The sequence below is a fragment of the Zonotrichia albicollis genome, chromosome 8 (assembly GCF_047830755.1).
Source record: "Zonotrichia albicollis isolate bZonAlb1 chromosome 8, bZonAlb1.hap1, whole genome shotgun sequence".
Lineage (NCBI taxonomy): Eukaryota > Metazoa > Chordata > Aves > Passeriformes > Passerellidae > Zonotrichia > Zonotrichia albicollis.
The window spans coordinates 23,828,224-23,842,340 of record NC_133826.1 but is presented as its reverse complement, the minus strand read 5'-3'; the positions used below and the strand labels follow the sequence as shown (position 1 = coordinate 23,842,340).

The 14,117-nt window shown below is 46.8% G+C and overlaps 1 protein-coding gene across 4 annotated transcripts in view; it reads right to left on the bottom strand.

Moving 5' to 3' along the window:
* Window positions 1-10,332, bottom strand: part of SMG7 (SMG7 nonsense mediated mRNA decay factor) — a 51,542-nt gene extending 41,210 nt beyond the window's left edge. For 3 of the 4 annotated variants that reach the window (XM_005487051.4, XM_005487055.4, XM_026793457.2), the window contains exon 1: window positions 9,962-10,332. In XM_005487051.4, the coding sequence (XP_005487108.1) occupies window positions 9,962-9,990 (29 nt within the window). In that variant the 5' untranslated portion in view covers window positions 9,991-10,332. The remainder of the gene's footprint in view (window positions 1-9,961) is intronic. The other variant, XM_005487054.4, reaches the window with a different exon arrangement.
* Between the last annotated feature and the right edge of the window lie 3,785 nt (window positions 10,333-14,117).

The following is a 14,117-nucleotide window of genomic DNA, read 5'->3' as shown; positions in this document are numbered from 1 at the left end:
GCTCTGTGCCTTGGCTTCACCCACTCCAGCTCCTTCCTACCACCAAATCCCACAGCAAAAATCACCAGCCTTGCTCAACCCACTGCTACTCCTGCAACACGGGGAAGGGTACTGACTGTCCCTCACTCACAGAAGACATTCCCTGAATCTTTGAGGCACATTAAGCAAGAAGAGACAATGCCATCAAAAGATTCAACATGTGACCACATAGTTACCAGTTTTAACACAGTATTTGTGTGTTACTCAGGCTGCACAAGCCAATGCAGCCCCTGCATTCCACTTTACAATCAACTATAGAGGGGTTTCATAGTCATTTGTTTTGTGTAGTGTACCAGCATGTCCAAAACAAGCTTGAAAATAGAATAATTTTAGCACTGTGCTTCAGCATTTGACAATAAAGCAGGGAAGTGAGGTGAATCATGCTGCTTTAATACCAAAATCTGAAATCCAAATGTTCAAGAGCATTTCCCATTATACACAAAAAATTTCCAGCACCTGAGTCCTTAAAGGCCCAAAGATCTTCATGTCTGTTGGATCTGTCCTTCCTGAAGACAAAACACTCTTGACCCACATCACCTAATGCTCCAGCATAGCAATTCTCAAATAATTATTTCAGGAATTAACACAACCAGTTATGCAGGGCAGAAGATACACTTTTGTAACCATCTTTAATCAAAGAGTACAGAATTTTAACTGATCTTGAATGAGTATCCCCAAATTCTTAGCACATAACATAATGTTACAGGCAGACACAGCACTTTTTTTAGTGCTGACTTCTGACTGGCCACCTATGATGGAAGGGACCAAAATAGTCTGTAGTTGCACAAGCAGCATCAGCAAGCACTTGATATCTTCATTAGAAACACACTGGAAATACTATTCTGGGTACTTTTAAGCCTTAAAGATTATTTTAGTCCTTGATATCAAACCCAGAAAACAGGTACTCCAGCTGAAGTCAGAGCAAGCCACAATCCCCTACAGATGTCTTTGCCCCAAGCCCCATATCTCCTACCATTTGCCTCAAAACAAAATAAATCTCTAAATTAAACAGTCGTGGTATGTTCAAGCTGGGTGGAATACCTGCCAGACGTTCATGCCCTGGCATAATCTGTGTGACATGCTCATAAATTAAGGCCTGCTTTAATAATTCAGATGCATGTCAACAATGCAAATTAAGGATTTTACCACTTCTTTTCTAGTTAAAGATTTCACATATATGTTCAACATTTCACCTATCAATGGTATTAAGACAAACTGAAACACTCTAGATTTTTACTGCAAATCCACTCTGCATATTTTAATAACTGAACTTACAATCATTAACCAATATAGACATCTCACTTTTAAAAAAAAAATTGAAATCATATTTCCTCTATTTTTCTAGTAACTGGAGCAGTATGTTTGAGCTCTAAGAGCTGCTTCAGTTTTCATGTTTTTATACACTTTTGGTGGGTCTGGGTCTTTCTTTAATGCTTATAAGTGAGGTTTAAATCCTTTGAACACAATTCTTACCAACAGATTGGCTTTTTCCTGGGAATATCTGGCTGGATCAAGTCTCTCTGCTCACAAGTTTGGTTATGGCAATGTCATCATCAAGTACTTACAGTACTTCAACAATTTCAACAGCCAGAAGTCTTGTCCCATTCTTCCTTCTCCATAGGTATAGAGGATTAGCATTTCCATTTTCAGTTATTATTAGGCTAGTTTGGAAAATCTGCCCTGAAGATCCCTCATAACAGCTCAAGTGTACCTTGAACTAAGAGGAGGAATGCCCAAAGGCCCTGCCAAAAGCAGTACTGTCTGCAGAAGGAACCAAAGCTGTCAAAGCTTCTTTGGGTTAAAAAAAGATTATCACAGTCACAGCTGTTGGAGACACAGCAATATCCACATGCTTTCTCCACATCATGGCCAGACCAACACAGGACATGGCAAATCAAATCCCAGGAGAATTTCACTCCAACAGACAGCAGCACAATTTACAGGACTATCATAAAACAAAGAGAAAAAATGGTTTTCCCAACAGATTTATCCAAAATGCATTTATTCTTCATGTGCAGGGAAGTTAAGATGTGGTAAATAACATAGCACAGACTATGGGGGGTCCAGAGGGCCCAAAACAGGCAGGTTCCAAACAAACTGCCCTGTGCCATAGCCTGACCAAATAGGAACAACTCTCAAGGCCTCATTAAATCAAGACATCATGAAACACCAAAGTCTGAAATAAAGATGCTTAATGCACAAAAGGCCTGTTTTTCTGTTTTCCAAAGGAAAAAGTAGTTTCCTTTAAGTAGTTCAGGAAATGTTCCCCACACTATTTTGGCAGAATCAGTCTTAAAGGTTCCACATTCAAAATGAATTTCTCATTTTCTAACAGCTAGAGAGTAGGTCTCAGATAATTCAGCTGTACAACAAGCAGGGCCTGCAGACTCAAAACAGACAATGCGTCAGAAGAGAGGATGGGGAGAAATAAAATAAAAATCAGCTTTACCCATACCACCATCAGACAAAGCAGAAAACTGTTCAATGAGGCTGAGCACTAGAGGACAGTTTCAGCACCAAAAATATGAAATAAAAAATGAGAAATAGACTGCTGATGTATTCAGGATATAGTAAGTACCTTCAGAAATATTATCTTTGTTTTCTCTGAAGATGGAAGAGAACATTAATTCAAGCAGGACTCCTAGATACCTCAAGGGTATCTTTGATTTGAGTCCCATCAGTGAAATTCAGTCTGTCACCCACAGCTCTGTAACTCAAGAGATTCAGAGACTCCTCAGCCTTCTGGTTCCTTATGATAATCCCTTGAGTGTAGAAGTGTGAATAATCCCAGAGAAGTCCGACTGGAATACAGAAAGGAGAAAAAGCACACCTAATGTCACTCCAAAAAGTTTATTCCACCCCAGCTCACAGGATTACACTGATCTGAACAAGTACCTGCTGATATAACTCAGAGGGATTTAAATACCCAGCCTCAGAACACTATTTAAGCCATTTCCCCCTCATTTGGTCATCTGGGTAGTCCCCAAGTTTACAACGAAAAGTTCATCCTGAATTCAAATGGGAAGAGAGGCAGTGGGCAGACAAGCGTAGAAATGTAGCCCAAAGGCAGGACTTGGAGCAGGGCTGCACAAGTGGCAGCTGGTGATGGCTCCAGTACAGCTGAAATGCTTCCAGCAATGCCCTGCCCAGGGCAACCACTCCAGTGCTCAGCAGGCACACACAGACAAAGCCACCAGCCCTCCACCCTGGGATCATGAGAAACGATGGCCCAGAGTCCTCACATCACCTCACAACAAACAATCTGTTATTCCTCTATTCTGCCCACAGCAGTAAGATGGAGAAATAAGTTACCATATCCCTCCCTGAGCACAGGAAAACCCGTGTTTTCCCAAACACCACTGAAATTTATTACCTCCCTCATAACACATTAAAAAGTACAGAATCCAAGTATGCATCTCTGCTAATGATTTTAAGGAAAAAATCTGTGGGTTTATTCCCCTCCTGCCTGACAGCAGCTGTGCAGTTTTTCCAGTAAGATGAGGACAATCCTCAAGTTCAAAGTAATGAAAGCAACAACTAGTGTCCTCCCACATATATTCCTTACAAATTATAGCTTCATTCTTTAACTGCTCTTCTACCAGCCTGCTGCTATGAGTGAATCTCTGCTACTGTCGTGAAGATGAAGAACCCTTAAACCTCTACAATCCCCAGCAGCTCCTCATCCAACATAATCAGATCCTACAGCAAATTACGCACTCTTCCCTCCCCAGCCACCATGCACTTGAACTGCAATTATTTCCCTTCTATACTCATTTTTGCTGGCTGAGCAGGGCAGGGAACATGCCAAGGTATTTATCCATCAAGTCACTGACTTCTCCCATCAACACAACCTTTTCTTCTCCAATAGAAAATGCCCACAGCAGCCAATGTGGCAAACTAAAAACAAGCAGGGAAGATTCAATTTCCAGATACATTGATTTAAACAGATTTAAGTTGCTTAAATTAAAAGTTTGTGATACAATTCAGCGCCCAGACCAGCTTATTTAGAGGCCAAAATCATCTCACTGACCAAGCTATGGTTACTTGTTACAACTTCTTAAGATAGAAGAACAGACTTTACAAGTAGCCAGAATATCACAGTATACTTTACACTGAATACTTAAATAAAACAGCTAATTCACCCAGGAAATGTACTCTTACCATGCACTGAAATGAAAAAACTGAGGAAAAAAAACCCCATACTCAGGGATGGGGGCAGCCTTCTCAAAATGCTTTGGTGCCCTCCCTCATTAACACATCAGACAAGCATCACCTGGTTTTACTGCCACAACAGAACTTTCTCTTTTCCAAAAAAGATCAAACTACATAGGAATATGCAGGTTAGAACAAGAACTAATTGCTACAGGAATCATCCCTGCCATCAAAAATAAATAAATAAATACATGAATACAGCTGTAACTTTACTTACACTAACCTGCACTTCTAGGTCACTGGAACACTGTGGTGCAAGTAACCTCCCAGCAGAGCACAGAGTGCAGTAAGAGCACACACTGTGCTCTGCAGCAAGGGGAGACTCTCAGCCCAGACTGGAAAGAGAGGTATGCTTTGTGGACAGTGAGACCAGGTAGATCCTATAAGGATGATATTCTACATATAGCTACAGTCATATTCTAGGAAAGAGAACACTATTTACTGGGGCTGTGGGTCAGTGAGCACTTTACTGATAATGAGCACTATCACTCCAAGGAGCAGTCCCACCCCACTCTTAACCATTAGTGCCTCAATCCTGTTGCACACAACTTCACCCCTTTTGTCAGTACATCTGTAGCAACACAATGAATGGGATCAGGAAACCAACTTGGACCAAGCCCCATGGGTAAAAAACAAAACTAGAGCAGTTTTAACCTAGTGTGATTACCCAGTTCAGCTTCTTTAGACTTGGCCATAAACTCATAAACTTATGCCCTCAAATCAGGGCTGAGGGTGAGAAACTTCCATCAAGAGCTGTTCAAGTTTAAAACCCACCCTTGCATGGCCAAGCTTTTGCCAAGTGCTTAGCAAGTCACGTTCTCTGGTTACTGCAGCCCTCTTCTCCCTGGCACATGTTCACCTTCCTGCCAGCCCCTCCAGCAGGAAAATACAGCCAGCACCTGCAAACCTGCCCAGGCACTGCCCCCCCTGCTGCTACCTCCCTATGGAGGAGCATGCCCACAGCCCAGCACAGCTCAGAGCAAGTTCTGGAAGTGCTGCTTTACCCCAGCTGGGCTCTGCCTGCTTCTCTCTCACCAGGCACATTGCTTTGGATCACCCACACATGATCACCTAACCAGCTAACTTTCACAAACTTATAATGGCAGCAACCAACTTCAGGACACTTCGACTTGTTTCCTCAGGAATCTAGGTTTGAAAAACAACAAGTTATCACAGGTGTGACAGTGACTTTAGCACAAGTTGTCCCTGGGTGACAGGAGGATACTCAATAATTTGGATGCCCATGATAGGAAAAAGGGAACAAGTAATTGCTGCCCAGACACCTGAGGAGTATGGTGTGTGTCTTGGAGCTCTCAGCAAGATGTATTTCCTTCAGCAGAAAGCTCAGTGGGGTACTGCTTGACACTTTTTTGATTGTGATTCTTTTTACTTTATAGGTCACCACAAAAAGCTTGTTGATCCTAAGTAAATAGCAGTCATCATCAATCTGCCTTTTTAAATCATTATTCTCACCCTCAAAGAAGAATAAGAAGTGTTGCTCATATTAAATATTGGCAGAAATTCTAGCCACCAAATGGTGGAGACATCTTGTATAGAGAAAAAAAGACAAAACTAGAAGAGAGACTTTATGTTCCCCAAAGAAAACATCAAGCTATGAGGGCCTTCTGGAAGGCCAAAGCAGACCCCACTATGTCTCCCCTGCTTAAAATTCAAGAGCAGACACTGTATGAAAGTAGCATTAATCATTTCAGAAAACAAAAACCTGGAGGGAATACTTCCCAAGACTGATTTGGTCATGTTCAGATACCAAGACAAACCAAGAAAGCAGTGGAACAACTGGAGCAGGGCCTCCAGAGCAGTCAGGGCTGAAGCAGAGGCTGTGGAGCCAGGCTAGGTCAGGGTGAGGCAGGGAAGGCTCCAGGGCACCCACAGCTGCCACATGCCTCCAGGGAGGGGACTGAGAGGATAGATCCAGGCTCTCCACGTGGGACCACAGGAGACAATGGGCATAAGACAAAACAGGAGAGGTTCAGACTAGATGTACGGAAAATCTTTTCCACCACAAGGATATTCAAGCTGCCCCAAAAGGCTGAACTGTCTCCATTCCTGGAGGTTTTCAAGCCCTGGGCACTTGGTCTGAGCCCAGAGCTGTCCCTGCTGCGAGCAGGAGGCTGGACAGGAGCCTCCTGAGGCCTCTCCCCCAGCCTTGTGACCCTGCCAGCTCCAGAAATCCATTGCAGGGACACAGAGTTCTCTGTTAAGAGGTTACATTTACTAACTTTTTCCCTTATATACTCCCAAGATAATTAAATAACTGACTTAGCCCTGCTGAGACTCATTCAAGCAGTATTCTGGTTGGTGCCTTTCCAGCACAGACAAGCATCACCTCTACATCATCCTGACCAGGAATCAGTACCAGAACATGCTCACACACAGACTGCAATTACCTCTGCTCCAGCCTCCTCCTCTAACACAGAAGAAACTCTGCAAAGAGGTGTGTCACAGGCTGGCAGACAGCAAAGGAGTAACCATGAAGAGACACAGCAGATGCACAAGTTAATGGAGCTACTGATGAGTCTTCAAAAAAGAGACCCACAATTTGAATTATTAAAGCAGTCAAACCTTTAATGAATTTGGTTATAGCCTCATCATAAGGCTACAGGAAACTACCTACTGGTTCATCAGCACTGGAATTTCTAAGCAGTGCTCAAGCCCTGTAATTCAAGCACTTTTTATTCTACATTTGGGCTTGTGTTAAAAGCCACAGTTTACCAGAGCAACACCACATTTAACTGGTAACTGAGCTCACATCTTTTTGAAATGCAGTTGAGACAATCATTTATCAAACTGCTAAACTTCTGAATCCTAGTTAACTCCTTTTTGAACATTAACATAAAATTGGCATTGAAGATCATTTCTCTAAAGTGAATAAACATGGACTAAAGCTCAACACTGGCTTATAAAATGGATGTGCTCAGAAGTTTCTGTGCTATTGTGTCAGAAAGCCTATCAGTGATAGGGCTTGAAAGTGACTTCTTTTATATCTAGCAGGATACATGAAATGTCTAGTTTAAGACAAGTGCCCTGTGAGATTAATTTGATTTCTGGGGAGTACTTGTAGATTCCCCAAGCAGCACAAATAGCATGGATACAAATTTTCAGCCAGATGTGATGAACAGATTCACCTGAACAGGGAAACCTGAACAGTGTCCCTGTTCCCTAAAGTATCTTTTAGGTTCTTGTCTCCTAAAAGAATCCTCTGAAAGGTCTACTCACCTTATCAGATGCAATGCAAATCTTTGAGAAGTGACTCAAACAATGACTCCAGTGAAGTATGTAGGAAACTAGATGGGAGAGAATATACTGCAATACACGTGACAGATGACTTTGAAAAGGAAAAAACTGGGAAAGCAAAAACCCTAAAAATCTATTGCAACATAGAAAGATGACTTAAAACAGACTTCCCTATAACTTTTCAAAGACTCAGTCCATGAAGCCTGACCTTATTTGCTCTTCCTGGAAGACTTCTGTAGGGGGCTCATGTGTTCCTCAGTTCTCACAGGTTGACTGAAGGGGCACAGTCCTTCAAGGATAGCATTTTAAAATAGCTGATTCACACACATACAGAAAGCAAGAACCCAGAAGTGGAAGAGTTAAGGTAGTCCAGCTAAAAGTCCATTCTTCCCCACTCATCTTTTCAACAGCTTGATTCTTGCAGAGTCATTATTTCACTAGGTATTCTATCTCCTAAGTATTCACTAGGTATTCAAACTCCTTAGTGTTAAGACAATGAAGACAGCAGAGACTGCTCGCCTCATGTCTTCATTTGGCACAACATTTTGCTAAGCTGCCTTCTCACGTTGTTACACTTTGGTCTATTCCTTCCTCATTACAGTCGGATTGAGCCTGTCCTGCCTCAGTAAAAAGGAGCATGCCCCCCTCCTTAAGGACTAACAGAACTGGCTCTGAGAGTCTGCGGCTTAATTCCCAGTTCCCTTTATGAGCTTGGGCTGCAGCAATCTGCAGCTGCATTTCTGCCCTATGCAAATCAAACAATTTAAATGAACGTTCTGTGGATGCAAAAAGCATTTCACAGCTTTTCAAGGAAACCTTCCCCAAGCACACCTTCCACAGAGAGAACAAACCCAAATGATCTTCAGAGGCAGAAGGAAGGTGATGACAAGTTTAGAAGAGGGACTGCCCTGTTGTTTTAGGAAGAGAGCCCTTTATAAAGGTTCTTGGTGACAGAGACACTGGCTGTAACACATTAGTTATGTGCACACGCTCCAGTCCTGTTGCTTTGGCACAACATAAACAAAGCAGCCAGGAAAAAGCAGGAACAACCCAGGATGAGCTGAAGTGTGGGAGGAACAAAGAGAGGAGAAACTGGTGATTCCTGCCCACAGCTTGCAGGAAGGATTTCCAGCTTGGCACAGCAAAATGCTAAGGAAGAGCCTGGTGGTGCAGGAAGGTGACAGGAGCAGGGACATGTGTAACATGTACAGCCTCCCACAGCCCAAAGGACACGTGCACTCACAAGAAGGAACAGGGAGCCAGATGTTACAATATTATTAACACCTGTCCTACAATAAAAAAGCAAGTCTTTTACTGATAGAAGATTGCTGATAATAAAGCATTTTAAAGCTTTGTCATGATGTAAGAGGAAAGAAAGAATGAAGAAGTTTCATGACAGCATAGGTGTACTCACCTGGAAGAGCAAAATGTCATAAACTCACTATTAGATAAAAAAGATTACATTTTTTTCGTTTTTGAAGAAATCAGCTTGAGGTAGGATCTGGCATAACAGAAGGAAGCAGAGGTAATAGACAGGATGAGGAGGAAGGGAGGAATTTGGAGAGCCAGCAAGGAGAGACTGCTGAAGTGTTGCAGAACTCTGTATAGAAAGTGCTTTTGAAATGTAAAATCCTCACTGAATTCACTCCTTCTAAATCCTTCCCGAGCCCTGAACTCCTCAGAAGGAACGTGCATGCCCTTTTGGCATACCTACTCCTTTTCCATGAGGTGTTCTGGAAGCATCAGGGATGACACAACACGATCAACCCGGGCAGTGAGTACTTTACAGCTACTGAAAAGCCATTTGTAGCTCACGACGCTGCTCTCCAAAACCACTAGAGAACGAGCATTTGGGCATAGGTTCACCCAAATGCTAAGTTCACCCCAAAGCCTATCAAAGTTCTGCTCCTATCACCGTGAGCTATCTCATGCTCTCGACTTGAGGCACTGGGGACCGGTTCTGTTTCAAGGCACAGCCCTGGCAGCCTCACTCCTCTCCCAAGCCTGGGCTGCCCGTGCCCGGCACGGACCGGCTGTGCCAGCCGTGACTGGGGACTCGCAGCTGATGGCGAGGGCTGAGCCACGGCTCCAGCGACTCCCGTTCTCCCAGAGCACCTCCCGGGGCTGCGAGCGCCGCTCCCGCTCCACAGCCGGGGTCAGACCTGGCGGTGGCTCCGCAGCGCTGGCTTACGGGGGAAGCGATGGGGAATTCCGCCCGGGAAGCCGCCGGACTCTCCCACCCTCCCAAAGCACCGGCGTGACCTTGCTGGGGAGCCCTGGGCCATGCGGCAGCCGAGCCCGGCCGCCCGGGGGGCTCCGGAGCGCGGCGGCCGGTCCCGCACACCGGCCCGGGCACGGCCCAGCGCCCCGGAGAGCCGCTGCGAGGCCCGAGGGCTCCGGGTCCGCCCGCTCCCCGCCGCTCCCGGGCCGCCCGCTGCGCCCCGGAGAGACTCACCGGAGATACTGCGCGCACAGCAGGCTCATCCTCCGCCGCTCGCCGCCCGTCCCGCCGCGGCTCTCACAGCCCGGGCCGGCCCGCCGCCCCCGCGCCACCGCCGCCGCCGCCTCCCGCCGCCGCCATCTTCCCGTGCAGGGCCCGCGGGGAGGAAGGGGCGGGGTGTTCCCGCTCTACGCTCCGGCCGGGCAGGCCCGCCCGCGTCCCGCCGGCCCCGCCGCTCCGGCCCCTCGGCGGCCCGGGCAGCCCCGGCTCCGCCGCTCCGGCACCGGCGGCGTCCACTCGTCGCTCGCCCGCCCCGCCGAGCCGCTGCGGCCCTCCCGCCGCGCCGGCCGCGCTTCCGGGCCGGACCCCGCCCCCGCCGGCACTTCCGGCGGCGCCACCGGCAAACCCTTCCCCCGCCCGCTGCCATGGCAACCGAGGGGGCGGTGGGGCGTCGCCATGGCAACCGCGGCGCATCCCGGGGCCTGCATCCGCCGCCCGAGCCGCGCCGCCGCCGCCGGCTTTGTCACCGCTCCCCTCGGTCCCGGAGGGGCCGCTCGCCGGGAGGCCCGTGGGGCTGGCGGGGGCCCCGCCACAGAATTACAGCAACACAGAACGGGGCAGGATGGAGGGGACCACAGTGGGTCATTGGGTTCCACCTCTCTGCTCAAGCAGGGTCATTCCAGAGCACATGGCGCAGGATTGTGTTCTGACAGGTCTGGAATATCTTCAGTGAGGGAGGCTCCACAGCCTCTCTGGTCTCTGTTCCAGTGCTTGGTCACTGCACAGGAAAGAACCTCTCCATCATGTTCAGGTGGAACTTCTTGGGCATCCATTGCTGCCCACGGTCTCTTGCCCCACTGCTGGGCCCCAGGGAGCAGAGCCTGGTCCTTGCTCCGAGCCCTCCCTGCAGACAGGGACACAGGGGAAAGAGGCCCCCTCTCAGCTGAGTCTGCTCTGAAGGCTGAACAGCCACAGGTCCCTCTAGAGAGCTGCTCCATGCCCTTCCTCATCTCCTCAGCCTCCTCTGGGCCTGTCCAGGAGCTCCAGCTCTCTCCTGCCCTGAGACAATTAGGTCACACTGGGGTTTATTTTCTCCAGGCTGAACAACCCCAGTTGTCCCAGCCTTTCCTCATAACAAAGCTGCTCCATCCCTCTGATATCTTGGTAGCCTTGTCTGGACTCGCTCCAGCAGCTCCATGTTCTTCCTGTGCTGGGGACTCTGGAGCTGGACAGAGTGCTCACCTCAGCATGGAGCACATCAGGCAGTAACCTTACACCTGTGTGCAACATTCTATCACTGCTCAGTATTTACAGTATTTCCACTATTTATCCCATGTGGTCCCACCTTCCATGCTGACTGGGTGACTTGATTTGTGCTCCAATTTGTTTTTTTTTTTTTTTTTTATGGCTGGAAAAATCCCACTGAGTTCAGTGTCCATTTGAGCAAATGAGCCAGCCTGAAGAAATGAGACAGAGGAACATTTTGGGATCAGATGAGCATGAGGTGTCTGGCTAATAAAAGTTGTGTCATTTGAGTCTGCAAGTGACCTCAGGACAAAATGAAAGATCATGTTTCAAAAATAAGTCCCCCACATTTTTTTTATACTGAAAATATAAAAAATATATATTTTTTATATTGAAAATATATTCAGGTGTGGATATTTTAATGCACAGAGGTGGCACTGGGCTGTCCTCTGTCTCTGTGCCAAACTTTGGCTTTTATGTCTTTGCCACATCACATTTTCCTGCTGCTCAGCATGGAAACCTGGGAGCAAGCAAAGATGAGTGAACAGCTCAACAGCTGAACGATGAAACATCAAATTCTCTGCAAGTTTGGTGATTATTTCAATCCAAATGTTGTGATGTGGGGAATTAGCACTCAACAGCATTTGAAGGAAGAAACAAAACATGAAGATATCTAAACAATCCTAATTTTGTCCTCTATTCTTCCTGATCAGTAATTATGTTATCATGAGTTAAGTGTATTTGTTGTCATCCAGATTATCCTACCTAGATTTTGAATTGTTAGTGACAAAAGCCTCATCTTACCCTAATAATAACCTCTTTCCCCCAAATATAACTTGTATGTAAAACTTCAGGAATTTCAGCTGTGTAGAGTTTTGTTAAGCCTTCATTATTGCCTTGCAAATACCACCCAGAAGAAAGGAAAAAATTATAAAATAGGCCTCATTTCTTAGAGGCACTCCTTCTAATCCTTATAATTCATAAAGTAACATATTTCCTTTTAATTTTTTGAGAATCAGTGTTGCACATTCTGAGCAGAAGTACCCTTTCACACTGACTAAAAGCTAGCTCACTTTTGGAAGGGAGAGAGCAAGCAGCCATTCCCAGGGATCCATGCTGGGTGCCTTGGCCTCACTGCCCATCCCAGGAACCCAGCCACAATCCCACCTGCACAGACTGATCCGAGCTGTAACCTCAGAGACATTAAAAGGGCTGCCAAGATAATTGCACCTGTAGCCAGTGTTTAGCTGCTGTTGCTGAGTGTGGGCAGGAGAGAAGTCAGTTCCCAGGCTGACCTTCCCCAGGAGATTGCCTGGAATGTCAGGCCAGTGTCCCAGAAACACTGCACAGCACTTGGGGTCAGCTCACAGTCCTCAACCTCAATAGATCTCCAGCTTTATCTCATGGCACCCTTGGGCATCTTCTTCCAGTGCATGATGAACCAAGCCCTGAGAAGACCTCCCCAGTCTACTCATAAGTTTTCAAACCTCAGTTATCAGGCAAGTCTTTCACTGGCTGCTTTTCAGCCTTGCTTACTCCTTCCTTGTTTGAGTGTCTGCTCCTACAATGGGTCATCCAAAGTGGAAGATTTCTCCCTTTGGGCCGGGCTGTCCCACCCCATGAGGCCTCAGACCTGGTCACCGTGGGTTTGACAGCTCCCTCCATCTCAACAAGGCTCCCACCACAGCAGCTACCTCTGAGTGATTCCATTTATTGTTATTCCATTTATTTATGCTGTTGTTCCATTAGCAACTGGGTCAGCTTGGCCTGTCTGGCCTGGCCCAATCTGCCAGCTCAGTCTGGCTTCTTTATATTTGCAAATCCCTTCCCTCCCATGGGCTGGGTTTGCAAGCCTGAGTTTTGGCTAGATATATTCAGACTATATCTCAAAAATGGGTATAAACTAAAAATCTGCCTTTGTGGGAACCAGGGGTTTTATTTCAACTGGGCCATCAGGTGAGCACTCCCTTATTCAAGATTTTTTGCTTCTTCTCAAGGAAAGGCTTCTTTCTTTTTTTTTCTTTTAAAGTGCATTGTTGCATTACAAAAATTTCTTAGAGTCATAGCGCTGGCATGTGGGGAGCAGAACTGAATGTGCTTCTCAACCCTTATCAGAAAAGGCTCCAAAATGTGCCAGGATGGGTTCACAAATGGTTTAAGCCCCTCTAATTGTCCTTTTCTCTGATTGATTTGAGTTCTTTTGAAGCATTTGCAGAGTGTCAGTTTAAAAGCCTTAAGCTGGAAGGTTTCTGTTCCTGCTCCCAAGAGGAGGGACAAGGTGATAGGCAGTTCTGGGGGAACTGAGGGGTCCCCATCCCTCACCCCAGTGAACCCCATGATCTTCCTGCCTTCTGCTGCATGGCCCCCTGCTCTGGGGGCCTGGCTGTGCAGATGGTGAAGAGTTGGACAAATCCATGTGCAGAAATACCCTTGATGTGAGCCACAGGCCATATTTCAGGTGTGCTTAACAGGTCTCAAGTCCCATTGGCAACGATTTTGCAGTGCTGATATGAGCTCCCTGTGTTCCTCCATGCAGTTGTCCTCCTCAGGGAATAAACCCTAGCTAATCATCTTTCTGCCACCTCTGTGTCCTGCTGTGCCAGCTCTGCAGGTGGCAGATGGCTGCTTGCCACCATGGGCTGCTGGAGCTCAAATCCACTGAGGGTCTCAGGGTGCTCCAGCGCTGCACAGCAACCCTTGGGAGGCTGGCAGGGGACATCTGGCTCCTGCAGCTGGGGCTGCTGTCTTCAGCCATGGGAAACCTGCACCCACATGTTCAGGGAAAGCAGCAAGTGAAAGAAAATACATGCTGGGTTGGGTAACACTGAGGGGAAAAGGTGAAATAAGCACTGCACAGCCTTGCAGGCATCTCTCCCGCACTAAAACCTGGCTCCGCTCCCCAGCCGGCAGCGTTGCTAAGTGACAG